The sequence below is a fragment of the Chlorocebus sabaeus genome, chromosome 9, assembly GCF_047675955.1.
Source record: "Chlorocebus sabaeus isolate Y175 chromosome 9, mChlSab1.0.hap1, whole genome shotgun sequence".
Taxonomy (NCBI): domain Eukaryota; kingdom Metazoa; phylum Chordata; class Mammalia; order Primates; family Cercopithecidae; genus Chlorocebus; species Chlorocebus sabaeus.
The window spans coordinates 132375876-132396900 of record NC_132912.1 but is presented as its reverse complement, the minus strand read 5'-3'; the positions used below and the strand labels follow the sequence as shown (position 1 = coordinate 132396900).

At 45.4% G+C, this 21025-nt stretch overlaps 1 protein-coding gene and 1 long non-coding RNA gene across 14 annotated transcripts in view; one reads left to right on the top strand and one right to left on the bottom strand.

Moving 5' to 3' along the window:
- The window catches only part of EBF3 (EBF transcription factor 3), a 128598-nt gene extending 121155 nt beyond the window's left edge, over positions 1-7443 (top strand). For 2 of the 13 annotated variants that reach the window (XM_007964433.3, XM_007964434.3), the window contains exons 13-17: positions 493-670; positions 1745-1933; positions 2334-2531; positions 3563-3675; positions 4782-7443. In XM_007964433.3, the coding sequence (XP_007962624.1) occupies positions 493-670; positions 1745-1933; positions 2334-2531; positions 3563-3675; positions 4782-4799 (696 nt within the window). In that variant the 3' untranslated portion in view covers positions 4800-7443. The remainder of the gene's footprint in view (positions 1-492; positions 671-1744; positions 1934-2333; positions 2532-3562; positions 3676-4781) is intronic. The other 11 variants (XM_007964437.3, XM_038009728.2, XM_007964436.3 and 8 more) reach the window with 7 other exon arrangements.
- Positions 7444-8404: 961 nt separating this feature from the next.
- On the bottom strand, positions 8405-12290 carry LOC140712534 (uncharacterized). The gene is made up of 3 exons (XR_012094136.1): positions 12191-12290; positions 10431-10535; positions 8405-8631 (listed from the first exon to the last, which is right to left on the bottom strand). It is a non-coding gene; the product is annotated as an uncharacterized lncRNA (long non-coding RNA).
- Between the last annotated feature and the right edge of the window lie 8735 nt (positions 12291-21025).

The following is a 21025-nucleotide window of genomic DNA, read 5'->3' as shown; positions in this document are numbered from 1 at the left end:
CTTCTTCTTTTTTTTTTTTTTGAGACAGGATCTTGCTCTGTTGCCCAGGCTGGAGTGCAGTAGGGCAGTCTTGGTTTACTGCAACCTCCGCCTCCCAGGTTCAAGCGATTCTTCTGCCTTGGCCTCCTGAGTAGCTGGGATTACAGGCGTTTGCCAACACACTCAGCTAATTTTTGTATTTTCATTAGAGGCCGGATTTTGCCATGTTGGCCAGACTGGTCTTAAACTCCTGACCTCAGGTGATCCGCCTGCCTTGACCTCCCAAAGTGCTGGGATTATAGGCGTGAGCCACTGTGCCCAGCCAGATATTGTACCCTTTCAAAAGCGTCAGTAAATGATTTTCCTAGGGGAAGCTCTTTGCCCATTAAGAAGTAGATTTGGTCATGGTCTGGGCAAGGGAAGGTGGGACGCCACCATCATGGGTCCCCAAGAGTGCGGCCAGCTGGGCTGGGCCTAGGATGATGGGCTGGCTCCCACTTGCTCCTGCTGCAGGAGATCATCTTGAAGCGAGCGGCGGACATCGCCGAGGCGCTGTACAGCGTTCCCCGCAATCACAACCAGATCCCCACCCTGGGCAACACCCCTGCGCACACGGGCATGATGGGCGTCAACTCCTTCAGCAGCCAGCTAGCCGTCAACGTGTCGGAGACGTCACAAGCCAACGACCAAGGTAGGCTGGTGCGCCAGGCGGACCCCTGCCCTGAACACCCTACGCGGGTTGGTTGAGGCCTTAGCTGAAGAGGCACGTGTCCAGGACCGGCTGGGGAATGTCCGTAGTGTTCCGTTCTCTCTGGCTCTGCTGGTTTCTTTGCTCAGGAAGACCTTGCTCTGCAGGTCCTCCCAGCCAGTGCTGGCCTAAGAACACTCAGAGAGCCCAGTTACTAAGAACGGCAGCTGCCCTGGCTGCCATGCGGGTCACTGGTATTTGCTAGAAGTTTCCCTCAATGTGTAAGTGACTTTGCTTTCCTTGGAAGACTGGGCTAAGCCATAGGATAGCCATGGCCTAGGGAGCCGAGGAGAGCCTGCTTGGATGCACTGCACGGTGGGATTTGGGTCTAAGTTTGGAACGAATCCATGGAGAGAGACCCGCATTTCCACACCCCGCACCCCATCCCACAGTACAGTGACCTGGGCCAGCCAAGGCCGCTGCATCTTGCCGTTTGGGTCCATTTTAGTTTTCCTCATTGCAGAGTGCGCAGGCAGTGATCTTAGAAAACCCCTCACCTGTACTGCTGATTTTGTTCCCATCCGTCCATGCTCCTGTGGCAGGAATGAAGCTTCCATGTCCCCTGACTGCCTCCATGTATAGAAATAGAAACCATACAAATGAAGAACCCCAAACAGCCTTTCAGGGGAAGTTACGGCCACAAACAAGCTCTCCTTGTCAGTCATGGCATTTGAAGGTCTACAGAGGCCGAAAGTTCACAGAGCGTGGGGGGACAGACCAGGAATCCAAGCTTTGATAATTGCCTCTAAAGAGAAACGTGAAAGCCACTGACGGTGAGATCGAAGCGTGCCCCGGCTGGCTGTCGAAGCCGGCAGAGGCAGGATGGGGCTCACGGTGAGACAGTGGCAGCAGGGTTGGCGTGATAAGGTCATCCGAGCTGGCAGCAGGCGCTAGAGCAGGTGGAAAGCACAGGGTCAATTAGCAATGTTAATAAATGATATAGATTCTCGGGGAACCCCCCCCAAGTGTCTGTCGCTGATAATAATGTTATTTTTGGCCGGGGGGGGATTTCAACAGTCGGCTACAGTCGCAATACAAGCAGCGTGTCCCCGCGAGGCTACGTCCCCAGCAGTACTCCCCAGCAGTCCAATTACAACACAGTCAGCACTAGCATGAATGGATATGGAAGTGGCGCCATGGCCAATCTAGGGGTCCCTGGCTCGCCTGGATTTCTTAATGGCTCCTCCGCTAACTCTCCCTACGGCAGTAAGTGTCTGTTTTTGTCACACGTCATCACGCAGATTCATATTCACTACCAAGTCGAGTGTGTGCATTGCTTGGATGTTCTGTGATGTGAGCTACTGGATAAAAGGAAGGGTGGCCCTGGAGGCTGGGCGTCCAAATGGCGACCATAAATTGACCCAAAATGGGCCTGATGTGACCTCATTGGAAACCAAAACAAAATCTGAACAAAATGGGCTGCTCAATTGGAAGAGAAAGTCCAGTGCAAAAGAGCTTGCCTGTTATCCAGAGCGTGGCCGAGCCAGACGCATGTCATGTTTTGTTTTTGTACCCCCGCCCCCCGTCTGAGGCGAGGCCTTTGGCGCCGTCTCGCCGTGGCACTGTGCCACGGCCGCGCGTGCTGACCGTGTTTGCTTTGTTGCAGTAGTGCCGTCCAGCCCCACCATGGCAGCCTCTTCGGTCACCCTCCCTTCAAACTGTAGCAGCACACACGGCATTTTCTCATTCTCACCTGCCAATGTCATCTCCGCAGTGAAACAGAAGAGCGCCTTCGCGCCCGTGGTCCGGCCCCAAGCCTCTCCTCCTCCTTCCTGCACCAGCGCCAACGGGAACGGACTGCAAGGTGAGGGTGGTGTGGGCCGGGGACCAGTGTCGGGTGCTCTCCAGGGGTGGGGATGGGAGTGGGGGTGGGGGCTCGGCCTTTCTCCTGGCACCTCTGTGACTGCTGCATGTTCTCCCGTGGCCCACCTTGATGCGTGCCACCTCTGCCTGGTGTTCAGAGCAAGGACCCCTGTGCACTGAGCCCCAGAAAGGACCTGATTCCTCTTGGATTTTGTCCAGTTCACCCTTCCGATGGCACCTAGTGTACTTTCATTGGAACACCCTGTGCCCCTAAGGGGGTGGGACCACGTGAGAGAAGGCGGGAGTGCGGTGAAGGTTGCTGTGGTCATTGTCAGTCTGATTCAGCCAATGGGCCTTTGCCCGGGGCCTGGCACTTCTCAGTGCAGGGTGGTTAGTGCTTGCAGCCTCCTATGCACAAAGCAGCAAAAATAGCCCTGGCATGGGGATGGCGGGGCACCATGCCGCCTGTGGATCCCATCTCAAAATCTGCCTACCCTCGTTGTCCCGAGGCTGGGCCTTAGTTCTCCACTTTATTTGCTGGACCATGCATCCAGCAGGGCTGTGCTGTCTTTTGGAAAGGGATGTGCGTCTAGACCCAGGGCCAGGTGTGTACCAACACCAGGTTGCAGTCCTGTCTGTGGACAGGAGCTGATTTTCCCTACGTGATCTCTTTCAAAGATTCAGGAGGGAGAAGGGCCGGCCCTGAGAGCACAGCTGTCCACAGATGAGACCACACGGAGTGGGCACCTTATGCCTGCCCAGCGCCTGGCCCATCTGGGCTGTGCAGGCTGCACGTGGCCTGAGATGTGTGTGACAGGCAGAGCCACATGGGTGCCCCCAGGCCTCATGAACTTGTGAGTGGCCCTTTGTGAGGTGCTGAGGCCCGCAGGCACTTAAATTAAGTGGCCGTCATCTGGCCTCTTTCAGACACCACCTTTGGTATATGCTCCTCCCAGTGACTCAAATCCAGTTACTCCTTTAGAAACATGAACCCATTCAACCAGTATTTACTGAGCACCTACTATGTACCAGGCTCTCTGCTGGGTGCTGAGGACGTAGCCGCGGAGAAGACAAACTGGCCCTTTTGTGAAGTCGGTGGCATATTTCACTTTGATGAACTAATGCTCAAAAAAGGAACTGGAAAGGTATCAGTGATTTGAAATCATTGTCTTCACAACATGCGTTAGCGTACGAAGGGACGCCCAGGCCCCCGAAGTGCCGCCGACTGGCCTGCGTGCCATCAGCGGGCACCGCACCAGGGTCGCTGCAGAGGCAGGTGGTGAGGTGCCGCGGCGCTGCCCGCGACATGGGGTCAGGCCGGCTGAAAGACGGCACCTCCTACGCGGTGTGTACACGCACAGGGCTTCCAAACCATAAAGTTGTAACGGTGAGTCGGAGATAAATTAATATTGTTGAAATTAATGAACTGAGAAATCGAAGCTCACGTGACTACATGAACAAATGTATTAATATGTTATACATCAATTAATGAGAACGATCATTCTGACAAAAATTAAACAACAGTAGCGGTAAAAGATTTTAAATTACATTCGTACCAGGAGTTCACGTGAAAGCGTCAGCCCCGCTTGGCGTTTTCGTGCAAAGTTTTCTCTTCTTTCCTGAGAAGAGAAGAAAGGTCCTGACGGCGGTGCCATGACTCACATCTCTCCGTGGCCCTTGCCTGGAGGTTCCAGGGCAGGTGGGCTGTGAGTGACTTTGATTCTGGAGAGCCCCTGACTCACCATTACGATACAGAGAGATGACCGCATGGTCAGAGCCCAGACCTGGAAGCAGAGGGGAAACTGAGGCCAGTCTGGGTCTCACATAGGGAGCGAGAGCAGGGCCTGTGAGCCGGCCTTGGCTGGCGTCACAGGAGTGACCAGGCTGGGTCGCCTCTCTCGGCAGAGGGGGGTCCGGGCCTCCTTTGGCTTTGTACCCTGCACTGGTCAGTGTGGGGAAGCTGCAGCCTCTGCACACAGCAGTGCCAGGAGCCCCTCCCTTTTCCAAAAGAAGCCTTTGAGGAGGGCTGCAGGAGGGGCAGGACCGGGGGATTTTTGTCCCCACGTGCGCCCCCACCTCAGGAAGCAGATTCCCCAGCACACCCTAACCACGCCCGAGGCTGGTGAATGGAATTGTGCAAGTCCAGCCTCCCAGTTGAATAGGGGGGAAGGGCAGCCCCGCCCGCGTCTGCATTGGCAGGAGGGCGCATGCGGGGAGCCTACAGTAACTGCTCTGTCCTTCTGTCTTGCAGCTATGTCTGGGCTGGTAGTCCCGCCAATGTGAGGGACTCCTGTTTACCTTCCGCAGCACCCAGCATCAAAGGACGGACTTCAGGGGACAGGTTTAGTATATTAAGACATGCTGATGGAAACAGTATCTTCAAAAATATCAGCAGCAATTGAAATGCTACAAAAGACTTTGTTTAAAGATTTTATTTAAACTACTAAGAATCAACATGCAAACAGCCTACTTCTTCATGAACAATTCCATTTTATTGACTGAACTTTTCTCATATTTTCACATTTCTCAGTCCTGAAGAATAAGGAAAACAAAGCGACGCCTATTTTGTATAAAGTTTCTGACTCCGTCTTGGCCATGTCTAGTAATTGCTATGTGTTGGGAGAAACTTTGTGAATGCACCATTTTGATGATCATGAAACGCTGATGAAAAATGCCTCCAAACATTTTTCTGTACTCATACTTAGATTCACAATGGTTGTGTATCTCTATAATGTGAAATATTTTTTTGTGGTGATAAAAAGGGGGCCAAGGAGGTATGAGCCATCAGACTGGAAAAAAGGATGACTATATGATTAGGAGAAACTGGGGTGGCAGGGAGGGAGGGAGGGTTTATCATTGCTTAACTTCATCTTAATGAAATGAAACTTTGTAACTTATTGTAGTTAGAAATTGTAACTTTGATATTGAATTCTCTTGCCTTCAACAAGCACACTGACAGAGAAAAATGCTACTGTCTGTTGGTTCCAATATTCTCCCACTGCTAGAGCTTCCTGTTAAGCAAGTGTGATCTGCAACATTTTTTCAACTTTTGCTAGCACTGTATACTATTGCATTCTTAGGCTACTGTGAGGTCTATGTTTCTTGTACCAGAAATTGTCCTTTTGACTTCTAGATCCTTCTTCCCTAATGTGTTTTGTATGTGGTTATAAAATTGTAGACTTTTGTGATTTTGCCAAAGTTGTAGCTAAATATTTATACACTTGTCTTGAATTTTTTTCAGATCCACTTAAAATATTTAGAAAAACAAGTTTTATTCCTTATGTGTCTTATAAGGAATAAAATGGTCTTCATTTGACACTTACTTTCCCATGAACACTTGCAGTTGCTAAGGGACTTTATTTTGTAACATATCAATTATAAATATTGTATTTATCTTTGAAATTTTGTACATTGCTTTTCCCGCCTTTTCCTTTTTCTTCTTTCTTGTCTGCGTTGGTTTTTGATCATGGCCTGGTGTTGTGATACTGGGAAGAGCATTAGCCAAGAACTTGTCTCTTTGATCTGTTTCGTTAAGATGAACCAGTGTCTTTACATTTCATTTGTACTTCAAAAATATGCTATTGTTTAGACTTTCCATCTTTTTTTTTTATTTTGAGGAAAAGTCAAATTCATTGTTTATTTTTATATTATTTTTAAGTTATCTGAACAAATACTTTTGAAAAAAAAGTTAGTTGTATAGTCAAAACAAATCGGTGCCACCCGGCCGTGACAAATCCTAGGAGAGTCTGTGCATGTGGAACGGCCACGAAGAGGCGACACCATTTGGGGCTGTGTCCTTATTTTATTTTATTTTTTTGTAGAATGTAAAAAGTCATTTTAGATGCCACCCATGACTTTGCCACATAGCTGAACTGTGTTTACTGGAAAAATTCAGAGGCCTAAAGTTTAAAATAAAATTTACTTCTGATGTTTTAATTAAAATGTTTGCCACATTAACTTCTCTGATGCCTTAAAAGTGGACTTCTTTAAAGAACCTTTGTGCTATTTTATCACAGGCTTACACAACAATTGTTAAATACTTCATTTGGAGATTTATGGTGTAAAACACACAAACACACACACAAAAGCACAAGCCCGCTGCATGACCCGTCTCTCCTTTCTGGGACTATTTCTGCTGCAGCCTGTACCCTCCTGGGCCCACCTCCGATTCACAGAGGTTTCAGGGGGACCCAAATCACTGCTGATTTTTAATTTTTTTTTTTAACAATACATTTTTGTGGTCAGTTCCAACAGCACTGTCCGTACTTTTAAAACTGGAATGACCTCCTTCAGATATCGTGCCTCTTAGTGCCAAACCCACAGTGAGACCAAAAGTGTCACGTGTTTTTTTTTTCTTTCTCCTTTGCACTAAATGCTTTGCGGACACAGCACAGCACAAATGTTTTGCAAATTGCAGCAGAAATCGAATTTAAAAAGGAGGGACTTTAAAATACCTTCTTGACAAAAATCAACAATGCACAACTTAGAAAGTGTTCATTCTAGGGACAAAATTAAATAAACAGAATGTCCCCAGGAGTCAGCAGGTCACAGTCTGGCTTTGTGACAGTTGACAAGGCCTAGCTACATGGGAAAGCCTGAGAAGTCACTTTGGAACTAAATTGCCTCCGTTTTATTTTGTACGAGTAAGGGTTTGATCTACAAAAGAGCGCACGTGGACGCACTGAGAACGCCTGCCAGCTTCCCCATGCCCTCACTTGGTTTGTGTTTTAGGTTAAGTAGTCAACGCCCACATCACTTCACTGTCTCAAGACTGAGCACTTCACTAAATGGTAGATTTTACTGTTAAAGACCCTACAATAAGATTGTTTTATCTGTACATTTTTTCAGATATTTAACTGTATAAAAATGTTCATTTTACACAATATTTAATTAAAGTATTTCTTGTCTGTGAATTTCACTTTTGGTAATTCTGTTTTGATTATTAAAATGACTGACTAAACACACATAAAATTTACATCGGGGCTTTCATTTGCACATGCTGGGTTCTGAAGCTGCAACTCCGCCAAGATAAAAATGATCCACAGTAGAACTTTCCACAAAGTTATCCAGCCTCCATCCTCTAACCCGCGTAGAGACAGAAGTTCAGCAAATTGTCACTTACGTGGTCCTGACCCTCAGAGGTACCATCTGTATGCATGCTGCACTGTGGGCGATGCTTCTGTGTCACACATGCTCTGTGGACCACAGCAGTGCCAGAGTGACATAATCACTGTTCCAGCACTTGTCTTTGGGAACTCAAACAATCCCAAGGCTCACTGAGGGGCTTGATAACCCACTCCCTCCAGACCTTCTGCCCCAGCCCCTCTGCTTCTGAATAGTGCACTGGGCAGGTAGAGAACAACTGCTCCAGTGACCCCAGACATATGCTGCTTTTGGCTGCACAGTTGGGTTCCACTGGGCAAGAACCAGGCTTCGGAGAGAGAGCGCAGCAGCAAAGGCTCTGGATGTGTGTGCAAACACCAGGGCACCCAGATGACTGTGCTGCCTACGGTCTGCAAGAGGCGCATCACCGATTCCACTGCCACCACAGTGGCACAGCAGACCCCATGCACCAGCCCCGGGCACTGCTGACTGCACACTGGTAGCCAAATGCACCAACTCTAATAAGATCTGCCTTCAACACTGAGGTTCTAATTTACACACCGATGTTCGGCTCCTCTGAGTTTCCCGTGCTCCCATTTCACTCAGTATTTTTTCATTTTCTCCTCCATGAAAGGCTGGGTTTGCATGTTTTGGCTTGCAGCTTTATAACACATACACATAAGTGTGATCCAAATTAGTACTCACAAATGTCATCTTAATTACTTGTTCTGCTGAGCAAAACAGGAAACAATTATTCAAAACATAAAGAAACTTGTGAATACCTTTTTCTCCTGTCATTGACAATCAGGTTCTCATTTCAGACTTAAAGAGACAGCACAGAGGGAGGCTTAGAAGGTACAAGCCTGAAGGCTGCCCACTCCCCTCCCCTGCAGACTCCCTTCCAAGTGGCTGGAGGCTGGGGCTGGGGCTGGGACAAGCAGTTGCTGGGCAAGTCACCTCCTTCGCACTCTGCACTGGTGCCACAAGTACCCAATGTCCTGTAACCAGAGGATGGAGAAATTATGTTTGTGTTTCAAATCAGAAGCAAGAACTGCCTTCTTTCAAAATGCACGCCAATTATTGTGAGGCCGCCTTTTAAGGTCTTTCAAGCTTTTAAAGATTATTCAAAGCACTTGAAATGGGCTTCAATCTAATGCCTCATTTCATTGCATTAAACAGCCTAGTTAATAAAGAATCAATATATTCAAAGGGCAAGGTTATCTTTTGTCTATAAGGGGTGGTGTCATTCCGAACCTTTTATAGTTCAAATGCTGAAAAAGACCTCATGAAATCCATACTCATCAAGTGGGTCAACGCGAGCGGTAAAGAGGCCCCTGAAAGAGAAGAAAGGCTGCTCTCCTCTAAAACAACCCATGCTTATCTCACTTGCTCTGAGCGCCCAAAGAAGTCCTCAGAAATGTCAATTTCTCATCAAGACAAGAGGCCACGCTGATCATTTTTTCCGGAGAATACATACAATTAAAAGAATGCAGAGAGGCGGTGGTGGCAGTGATTTGTGGCTTATTCCGGCCCCATGAGCTGCGATCTCCCTCCCAGCAGATAAAAAGGGTTGTTGATAACTGAAGTGTCAATATGCCGAAGAGTGAGTTTTGAATGTGAGTCCTTGTGCTTTGAGCTCACTGGGCCGATCCCAGACCCTGATAACGGCGCAGCTGCCAACGGACACCACAGGTTGGCCCTCACAATTAATGCCATGAATAAATCACACAAAAGAGTTGGGATGCTTTATACTCGGTGAGACAATCCCCTGTTTTACCCTTCAAGGATTCCTTTTATGTTGGAATAAGGTTGCTTTTAATGAAATTTAAACTCATCAGAGGAAATCAAAAACCTCCAATCAGATTACAAATTGATTTTTTGGTCATTTGTCATGTCCCAGCGTAGAGCCGCAGGTTTCACAGGGAGCGAGTTGCCGTCGTGGCAGGGCTGGGAGTGAGCGTGGACGCAGCTCCTGCTCCCACCCCTGACTTGGGACAACCCGTGGTTGGGCTCCTCAGTAAGTAGAGGCAGCCCTGGTGACTCCTCCTGCCCCACTGAGTGCAGCCAACTGAACCTGTGACAAGAACAGGTGCCAATCATGGCGAATTCAGTGGCAGCTTTATAACCTGGGATGTCGTCCTTGGCAAAATTCACAGTGACTTCTTCTAGGTCTGCACTCACAGATCCACGGATGGCCACAGAGACACGTTCTCTGGGGAGTGCCATCAGTTTTGGTGAGTTTCCACCCCCATCCCCACCCCTCCAGTTGGCTCTACACTACCCCACAGACAGCATGATACAGAAGCATGCCGGTCTCCCAGTCCCCATGTGTCAAGACCTTGAGATCTGGGCAGAGAAAATCCTGGCTAACTCCTAGCCAGCATCCAGCGGAAGCCCCAGTGCTCTCCTCAGCAGAGCCTGCCCTGCCCCCCAGGCCACTCCAGGGTGGTGTCCCCCTGGGGAAGACTCGAAAGCATCTGAGGCCGCCATCCTCCAGCCTCCCAGTGGGTCTCCTGAGTGCCCTGGATGAACCTGCACCTTCCTCACCCCTGCAAGGGGGCACCTAGTCAAAGCTGAGGGGGGAAGCTGAGGTCCCACTGAGTCTCTGGTACTTAGTGGGAATCTAGAAGGGCCTTTTGCCCCTCATGGAAAGACTGGGGCCGGGACAAACTGAGGGCAGGCACTACTTCGGGAGGAGGCGAACACTGTTTCTGATTCAAGATTCCTCAGAGACCATCTCTTAAATATAGTCTCCAAAGTGAGTCAAATACTCCACACATCTAACAGCGACACTCACCTTTGCCGCCCCTGGTGATCTGCGGAGCACTTTATCCACACCGTCTCTTTTGTCCTCCCACAAAGTGCTGTGCTGGAGCTGGCTCCCCACTTCCAGGTGGTGAAACTGCAGTTCAGAAAGTTCAGATGATGGTCACTAGGCTGAAAGGACCAGGGCCCGAGGCCAGGTGACGTCTCCAATCTTCAAACCCTACCCTCTCTCCACTGACTTAGATTTCAGGTATCTTCAGTAAGAAAGACTGACTGGGCACGGTGGCTCACGCCTGTAATCCCAGCACTTTGGGAGGCCAAGACAGGCAGATCACTTGAGGTCAGGAGTTCAAGACCAGCCTGGCCAACATGGTGAAAGCCCGTCTCTACTAAAATTACAAAAAAATTAGCCAGGTGTGGTGGTGGGCACCTGTAATCCCAGCTACTTGGGAGGCCGAGGCAGGAGAATGGCGTGAACCCGGGAGGTGGAGGTTGCACTGAGCTGAGACTGTGCCATTGCATTCCAGCCTGGGCACCAAGAGTGAGACTCTGTCTCAAAATAAATAAATAAATAAAAAATAAAAAATAAAAAAAAGAGAGAGAGAGAAGGAGGAGTATCTACATGGAAGCGAGGAGAGAGGTCACACTTCCCCGAGAAGATCCTAACCAAGCCACCCACAGGATTTGGAGAGCCTGACTCAGTCGAGGCCACCTGTACAGGCCACAAGTGGAAACTGGCTTGCCCGGTGCAGCTCAGTTGGGGGTCAGAGGGCCTTGCCTCAAAACATAATCAATGTCACACTTCTATGCTCCCAAAACCGGAGGCAAAAGACCATTTCTCCCAGGGACTTTGAAGCTGCCATGAGGTCTCGGAACCGCTGGCTCCCTGTGCTCTCCATGGGTTTCCTGGGGTCCTCATGGGGTCCACATGGGGTCCACACATGGGGCTGGTGAGCCAGTGTGGGAAGGGTACACTGAGCCCATCCCATGGTGCAAGAGTGGGAGGGAGATGCAGGTTAGGACTGAGGCAGCCAGAGGGGCTGGGCTGCAAGGGGTTAGGCCTGCAGCTGGTACCCAGCAAGGGCTCAACAAAAGTCAGCTTCTGTGACTGCCAGCAAGGTAATAATGGGCTAAGGATGGAGTGAAGAAGAGGAAAATAAAGAGCAATCATGATTTGGAGGGTAGACTTGCAATGAGTAACAACAATATCAAAAGTGTTGGCTGAAAAAGACACAAAGGGTCAGAAGGGGACACAGGTGTCTCTCACCAGACTGCCCCATCAGACCATCCCCTCTCCCAACACTCCACATTGATGGTGGGCCATGGACAACGACGGTGTTGGTGCAGCTTGCTAAGCCATCACAGGGTTCATTAGCTAAGCTAGATATAAAACTTGTTTTTCCACCTATAAGGGACCAGATCCTTCACTGCCTGTGCTACTATTGTGGGGCTGGCAGAACACAGGGCTGATACAGGGAAGTTGCCATCAGGAGAGAGAGAAAAGATGCCTGTAACCATCTCAACAGAGGGTTTATATTCTTAATATACAATGAGCTTTTGCAAATCAATAAGACTCAGTGAAAACCCTAAAGAGAAAAGAGGCAAATTTACACTCCATTCACAAGGGCACAATAAAAGTGATCAATAAGCTTAGGAAATTATATTCAACCTCATTTAAAAATACATATCAAATTAAAATAATGAGATGAATTTTTTTAACCTATTAAATTAGAAAAGATTTTTCTTTAAAGCTAATACACAATGCTGTTGATGGAGGAAGGGTATTCTTACAGTAGTCAGTAGAAGAGTAAATTGGTACAAGCCTTCTGGAAATCATTCTGACATATCAAGAGACTTAAAAATATTCATATCCTTTTTACTGACTAATTCCACTCCAAGGAATCAATCTGAAAGAAATAATCAGATATTAGACAAAACTTTTAAGTCCAAAATTGTTAGCTATGGCAATATTTATCAAAAAATTGGAAAGAACCCAAATGGCTCAAAATAGGAATTGGTCATTAAATTATGATATAGCCATTATAATGGAATATTATATATTCTATTAAAACATAAAGATTATGCTTTTGAAGTATATCTAATAAAATGCTCAGCATCAAATGACATAAAATTAGGTAAAACAAGCATATAATACTGTTTATACAGAACATAATTCCAATTTGTAATTTTTTTTTTTTTTTTTTTGAGACACAGTCTTGCTCAGTCACCCAGGCTGGAGTGCGGTGGCGCGATCTCGGCTCACTGCAAGCTCCGCCTCCTGGGTTCACGCCGTTCTCCTACCTCAGCTTCCTGAGTAGCTGGGACTACAGGCACCCGACACCTCACCCGGCTAGTTTTTTTGTATTGTTAGTAGAGACGGGGTTTCACCGTGTCAGCCAGGATGGTCTCGATCTCCTGACCTCGTGATCTGCCCGTCTTGGCCTCCCAAAGTGCTGGGATTCCAGGCGTGAGCCACCGCGCCCGGCCCCAATTTGTAAATTTCTATGTAGAGAGAAGACAATAAATAATACATAAAAATATACATATATTTAGAAAAAATACTGGTCAGAGTTACAGCAAAATTAACAGTAGGTATATCTGGGAGGTGAAAACTTACACATTCCATTCGGATTTTCCCAGTTTTCTTCTGAATAGACGGGCAGGGTTATGTGTTGGAGAACACTGCTCACCATATCACTGTCTCACCACTCTGCCCTCCTGCTACAGTGAACAAGGTGGGGAGACAACTAACTCAGAGCCATCAGATTGGTCTAGAACACTGAGGCCTGATGGGATGGGCATTGGTGCATGGCTACCTGGAATCTGAGCTGGGGCTGACATAGTGCTGAGAGAGCAGACACCAGACTGGCAAGTGGGCAGGAGAGAGGAGAGGTGCACAGGGGTGTGGAGATCTGGGCTGCGTGGTCCAAAGCGGAGAGATCCTAAGGGAGGAGTTCCCATGAAGCCCCACTGAATTCCTTGCTCTGCCTTTCTCAGCATGTCCCTGGGGACTGATACTATCTTCACTTTTATCTGAACTACCTGGAGGAAGTTTCTGCTGCCTGCAACCAAACAGTTACTGACCAGGCAAATTAGGGGAAAAAAATCTTAAAATGAGCATTATAAGAGAACCAAAAATAACTTACAAGGTATGAGGTTTAGTAAATACATTTAGCAAGATTAATGAATACAAGGTCAATATACAACTGTATTTCTATGACAATAATACTATTTTTATAACAGGAATTTTAAAAATGCCCTTTAAAAATTTTCAATGCCATTTACAACAGCATTAAAAACGCCAAATACTTAGAAAGAAAAGCTATCAAAGTTATGCAAGACGTCTGCATAGGAAACCACAAAATTGTACTGAGAGAAAATTTTAAAGTCTTAATAAATGAAGGAATATACCATATTCATGGATTGGAAAAGTACCTGTTGAGATGATGTCAACTCTTCCTCCCAAAACTGACCTACAGATTTAGTACAATCTCAATCAAATTCCACTAGGTGCTTTTCTTAAAATTGATAAGCTCATCCTAAAATTTACTTGGAACTGTAAATGATCCAGAGGAGCCAAGGAAATTCTGACAGAGACAGAGGCTGGAGGATTTAAACCACCCAAACCAAGACATTTTATGAGGCTGTAATAACTAAGACACTTTGGTATTAGAACAAGAACAGACAAATAACCTAACGGCATAGACAGTCCGGAAACAGACCTCCTATTCATGGTCACCTGATTGACAACAGAGGTGGCACTGAAATGCAGTGGCAGAGAGCGGCCTTTCCAATAAGTGGTGCTGAGGGTAGTGGAAACACACATGATAAAGACTGGATTACGCCCTTCTCACACATGTGAAAGGACAAACTCAGATGGTTGGGCACCCTAAGATATGATGATTCCCCAGCTCTGAAGAGGAAAGGAATAGTGTGTAGAGACCAAGTGAACAGCTGATGTTAAACCAAGGTTAAGGGAACACCCAAGATCTAGCAATGACCTGGAGCTATGAGCACCCACTTGCCTGGGCAGGTTTGCAGGAGGGAGAATCTTTAAAGGGAAGAACAAAACCCAGCCCGGTTCCCTCCAGCTGACTCCTTGGGCTTGTTCACCTAGGGCTGCATCAATGCCTTGGACAGGATGGAGACCCAGAACTTTGTGGTAGCTCTCATAGGGGAGTTGGTAAGAGTAGGCAACCTCAAAAGGTAGCTGTTCTGAAACACTTTCAAAAAGTCCTATGGTTTTATTGTTAAAATAAATTAAAGATCTAAATCAACTAAAAATGTCCATGTTCATGGACTGGAAGACAATATTGTTAACAACACAAAACTGATCTACAGATTCAATGCAATCCCTACTATAATCACAGTTGGCTTCTTTATAGAAACGAATAAGCTCATCCTAAAATTCATATGATATTGCACCAGACATGGAATAACCAAAAAACACTCTTGAAAAAGAACAATGTTAAAGGATTCCCATATTTTGATTTCAAAACTTACTACAAAGCAACAGCAATTGACATTGTGGTACTGGCATAGGATAGACATATCAGTGAAATAAAATTGAGAGTCCAGAAGTATAATTATGTGTCTATGGCCAACTGAGTTTTGACAAAACTGCCAAGGTCTTTCAATGGGAAAAGAATAGTCTCCTCAACAAATGGTGCTGGACAACTGGAGAGCCACAAGCAAAAGAACAAAATTGTATTTGTACCTCACATCCTATAAAAAATTAACTCAAAATGGATCAAGGGCCTAACTGTAAGAGTTAAAACTGTAAAAACTCTTAGAAGAAAACAGGGGGCTCTTCGTGACCTTGAATTTGACAATGGACGTGACACAAATCTTAGATGTGATACCAGAAGCATAAGCTGCAGAAGAAAAATAGATAAATCGGACTTCACCACAATGAAAAACTTCTATGTTTCGAAAGACACTACTAAGAAAGCGAAAAGACAACCCAAAGAATGAGAGAAACGATTTGCAAACCACTTATCTGATCAGGGACTTGCACCTAGAATGTAAGAAGAACTCTTACAAATCAATAATATAAAGACAAATCACTCAATTTAAAAATAGGAAGATGACCTGAATAGACATTTTCTCAAAGAAGTTATACAAATTCCTAATATCCATGTGAAAAGATGCCCAACATCATTAGTCATTAGGTAAATGCAAGTCGAAACTACAATGAGTTACTACTTCACACCCAGTCAGATGGCTGTAATAAGCAGGTCATAATAACCAGTGTTGGTGAGGATATGGAGAAATTAGAACACTCACACATTGTTGATGGGAGTCTGAAATGGTGTCACCACTTTGGAAAAGAATCCAACAATTCCTCAAATGGTCAAACATGGAGGTACCATATGACCTAGTATTTCCAATCCCAGGTATAGACCCAAGAGAAATGAAAAACATAAATTCACACAAAAACTTGCACATGAATGATTATAGCCATAGTATTCACAATAGCTAAAAGGTGGAAAACGCCCAAATGTCCATTATGACTGACTTATTTATTTTTAAAAATTATTTATTTATTTAGACAGTCTCTCGCTCTGTTTCCCAGGCTGGAGGGCAGTGGCACAATCAAGGCTCACTGCAGCCCTGACCTCCTAGGCTCAAATGGTCCTCCCACCTCAGCCTCTTCGTACCTGGGACTGCAGGCATGCACCACCATGCCTGGCTGATTTTTGTATTTTATCAAGAGATGGGGTTGCGCTATGTTTCCCAGGCTGGTCTCAAACTCCTGGTCTCAAGTGATCCTCCCTCCTCAGCCTCCTGAAATGCTGGGAGTACTGGTGTGAGCCACCATGCCCGGCCATGAATGGATTTTTAAAACAGTGTACATCCATACAACAGAATATTATTCAACCATAAGAGGAATGACATGCAGAAACATGCTACCACAGGGATGAATCTTAAAAACGCTATGCTGAATGAAAGAAGTCAATAACCAAGAAACTCATATTGTAGGTTTTCATTTGTGTCATGTCCCGAATAGATAAATCTACGTACACAGAAAGTAGAGGAGTAGTTGACTTAGGGCTGGCGGACATGGAGTGATTGTCAGCCAAGGGGTATGTATGGGTTTCTTCCCGAGGTGATAAAAATGTTCTAAAATTGACTGTGGTAGTAGTTGTACCTTTCAGTGAATACGTTAAAAAAACCATTGAATTGTACACTTTAAGTGAGTGCACTGTATGGTATGTGAATTATTTCTCGATAAGTCTGTTATAAAAAATTAAAAAGCCCTGTGGTTTTATCAGAGCATAAAAAAATGAACATTATTTTTCATGAAGAATTACTCTTAAGCGTTTTGGTGTTCTGGGGAAACCATCTTTCCTGGAGCACATGGCCAGGACTCATGCTGCAGGCTGGCACATGGGATCCCAGGGCCCTCCTGCGTCTTTGTCCTAAGATGGCCAAGACCCCACCACCACCTGCTCCCCAGGAGGGGCTGCTTGGTGTCCACACACCTTGGAGGGGGAAGGTGGTCTTGCAGGCCCCTATTGACCCCTTATCTCCAGGCCACCAAAGTGGAGATCATGGCTCCTAATTCTTGCCTGGGGTGAGACCAAGGCAGATCCACGCTCCCCCCAAGGTCTTGGCCCCACATGGCGCCAGGTGGGAGAGCCTGCTCCCTCCCCAGCCTGGACTCTGCCACTGCTCTTTGGAGGCCACTCTTGGTCCTCTGCGGAACACATATACACAGGGCTTCTCCTCCAAGGTCATTTCCAAATGACATGAAGGAAAAGTAAAATCCTTCCAGATGGCTTTTTAAAAAGCAGTTTCATTATTTTCTAAACATTTCAGAAGACTCAGCTCCACTATTTTTAACATAGTTCTTTTCTTACATTTCTTTAAAACTTGTTGTCTCTTTCAGTCGGATTTCAGGAGTCTCAGCAGATGCCACCCCTGCCACCCTGCTCTAAGCCACATCAGTGCATCCCTGGCGGATGGTTGCAGCCTCCTAACTGGTCCCCTCACTCCTGCCCTTGCCCTGCAGCGCTGTCTCTCTGTGCCTTGACACCATAGCCAGAGGGGCCCTTAAAATGAAAGGAATACCACCCTTTTACCCCCTCCACAGACTTTCCAAGGGCCACAAGGACACTGAGGGTCAGCCACTACCCTGCCACACCTCCCCCCTCTGCTGCTGCGGAAGCTCCTGCTTGAGGCCCTGCGCTTGCTGTTCCCTCTCCCTGGAGCTCTCTTCTGCAAAAACACCTGCTGTGCTCCCCAACTCAGGTCTCACCCCTGGCCCAGGGAGGCAGCCCTGCCTGCCTGTCTAAAACTAACCCCCACCCCAAACACCACACATATACCTTTCCCTCTCCCTTTCATTTTATTTTTCTCCTTAGCACTTACACCATTTAATGAAGTTTAGGTTTTACTTAATTAACTTCTGCACTGTCTCCCCATGAGAAGGGAAGCCCCCTGAGGAGAGGGGCTGGTCTGCTTGGATTATTGCTGCATCCCCAGAACCCCAGCTTTTGCAAACCAAATTTTCAGGGAAACAGTGTTCCTTACTGTGTCTTCAACCAAGGCAAGGGTTCTTAACCTAGGGTCCATAAACTTGAATGAAAAACAAAAATTTAACTTTATTTTCACTAATAGCTATAAAATTCAACATTTCCTTATGAGTATAGGCAAGAAGCCACAGTCATTTTAGCAGTATCAGATTGTTTATGGTTGTCGTGACTTGGAGATTCTGGTAATAATTAGCTCAACTGTTCCTAGATTTTGTTTAATGCATGAATAATGAAGAAGCACATATACAATTATATCTCAAATTTTATTTTTAATGTTTTGCTAACTATTCAATATAATTAATTGTTTCTGTGATTGTATGTATTTTATTTTGTGGACAATGAAAACATTGTTCTGGGGAAGGGGTATGCAGGCTTCACCAGCCTGATTCAGGGGTCCATGCACATAACAGAAGCAGGACCCTGGACCAAGGCATCTGCTTCTGTGCTCGAGGCACACGGCTCAATATCACACTACAGTGGCCCATTAATAAACCAGTTCTTTCATTATCTAGCATGGTTTTGCTCCACAGTGCATAGTTCTTGTGTTAGTTTATAATACACATTCATTAAAGTAATAGAACTACATAAAAAGAGCTCCAGACTTAGGCCTGACAGCCTCTGTGCAGGCCAAGTGGGTCATTCAATGCCAGCTCCATCCTGAGTATTTGTGAGGACCTTGTGGTAGGCCAGGTCCTGAGCCAGAAGAAAGACAGGCATTAAACACGTAATAATCCCCCCACCCTTTTTTTTACTTTCTTGTAATCCAGGCTTATTTCCCAAATAAAAGTCATGAACATGTATTTGAAGATAAAGGTTAATCCTCCTTATCCCAACTCTGCCTAAACCCCTTCAGCTTGCAGGCAGATGCACTATTACCAGTGGGCTGTCAATCTTTCTGGACCTTGTTTGAAGGACATTACAAACAGACAGACATCTACATATAGTTGTAAAACCATGAGATGGATCATACACAATAACTTTTATATTATTCTCATCATCCTTCCCCCATTAGCACTTACTCTTTAGCACTTACACCATTTAATGAAGTTCCCTGTCAGTACGTGTGGATCCACCCATCCTTTTTCGTGGCTGTAGAATAATCTGTTGTTACATATGAAACCACATTTATGCAACCAGTCCCCTCTTGAAAATTTCATACTCTTTGCTATTAAAATGTGTTATAGTAACAAATAAGTAGAAAATGAAAAAATTTAAAGATACCATTAAAAAAGATACCCCCACAGGCCAGGTGCGGTGGCTCATGCCTATAATCCCAGCACTTTGGGAGACCGAGGCGGGCATTGAGACCATCCTAGCTAACACAGTGAAGCCCTGTCTCTACTAAAAATACAAAAAATTAGCCAGGTATGGTGGCGGGCGCCTGTAGTCCCAGCTACTTGGGAGGCTGAGGCAGGAGAATGGTGTGAACCTGGGAGGCAGAGCTTGCAGTGAGCTGAGATCGCACCATTGCACTCCAGCCTGGGCGATAGAGCGAGACTCCGTCTCAAAAAAAAAAAAAAAAAGATACCCCCACAATGGCAGCAAAACATCAAATATCCAGAAATAAATGGAATTTATTTATTCAAAATTGGTACAGTGAAAGCCACAAAACATAATTGAGAAAAACATTTTAACAATCTAAGTAGTTGGAGAGATATACCATGTCAATGGATTAGAAAACTCATTATTGTAAATACCTAAATTTACCCCAAATTGATCTGCAGATTAAACACAATCTTAATAAAAATGTTAGCAGGTTTAGTTTGATGAGCTGATTCTGAAATTTATAGGGACATGCAAAGGGCTAAGGACAGCAACATAATCTTCAATAAGAACAAAACTGGAAAACTTAGACCATCACCCAGCAAGGCTTATTTTAAAGCTGTCCTAATTAAAACAACATATTATTGGTGCAAAGATAGCCTGAAAGTTTACTAAAATGGGTGACAGTCCAGAAACAGATCCACACATATGACAAAATGAGACGGGGTCAACAAATGGTGCTGAGTCAATCGGCTTTATCTCTCGAAAAAAATAAAACTAACCCCTGCCTTACACCATATAAAAAAGCAAGTCTAGATGGATTTCTAGCTGCACGTGAAAGATAAAACAACAAAGTTTTTAGAAAAAAACATGGGAGAATATCTTTGTGACCTTGTGATGGGCAGATACACTAAACAGAAAACAAAAAACTTTAACCATAAAATAAATGGATAGATTGGACTACACTAAAATCAAGAAATGCTGTTCTTCAAAATGATACATTAAGAAAATGCAAAGACAAGCCACAGAGTGGGGAAAGATATATATCTTGCAAGATATATCTCACAAAGAATTCATATCGGAATATAAAGAACCCCTGTATATCTTTAGAAAAAAGCAGACAGTCTCACAGAAAAATGGACACAAACCTGAACAAGAAACATAAAGAAAATCATATATCCAAATAGCAAATTCACATCTTAAAGATGTTAAACTTCATTAACCATCAGGAAAATTAAAATTAAAAGATAAAGTGATACCACTGTATCTCCACCAGAATGACTAATCTGAGAAAGTCAAACAATATCATGTTTTGGCAACGATTTGGGTCCACTGGAAGTCTCACACATTGCTGGTGGGAATGTACATTGGTAGAAGCACTTGAGAAAACTCTTTTGTAGCTTCTACCAAAGCTGAATATTATGACTTGGCAATCTCACCACTAGGTATACAACCAATTGAAATGAGTACATATATTCACTAAAGTACATGCACAACAAAGTTAATGGCAGCAGTATTTTTAAAAGTCAACAACTGGAAACATGGCGAACATGGTCACGGGTAGCAAAATGTCTAAATAAAATTGTGTCATATTCCCTTTATATCAAGTTAAAAATAGGCAAAACTCATCAATGGTGTGAAAAGGCAGAGTTGAACTTACCCAAGTAGAGTGATAGTGACTAGGAGGATAGTGACCAGATCAGGATTCAGGTAGGTTCACCTTGTGAATTGTATGGGGCTGAATGCTTACGGTTCTTGAATGTTGCAGTACCTAGTTCCTACTTCAATAAAAAGTTTATATTTAAAAAGTGCTATAGAGAACACC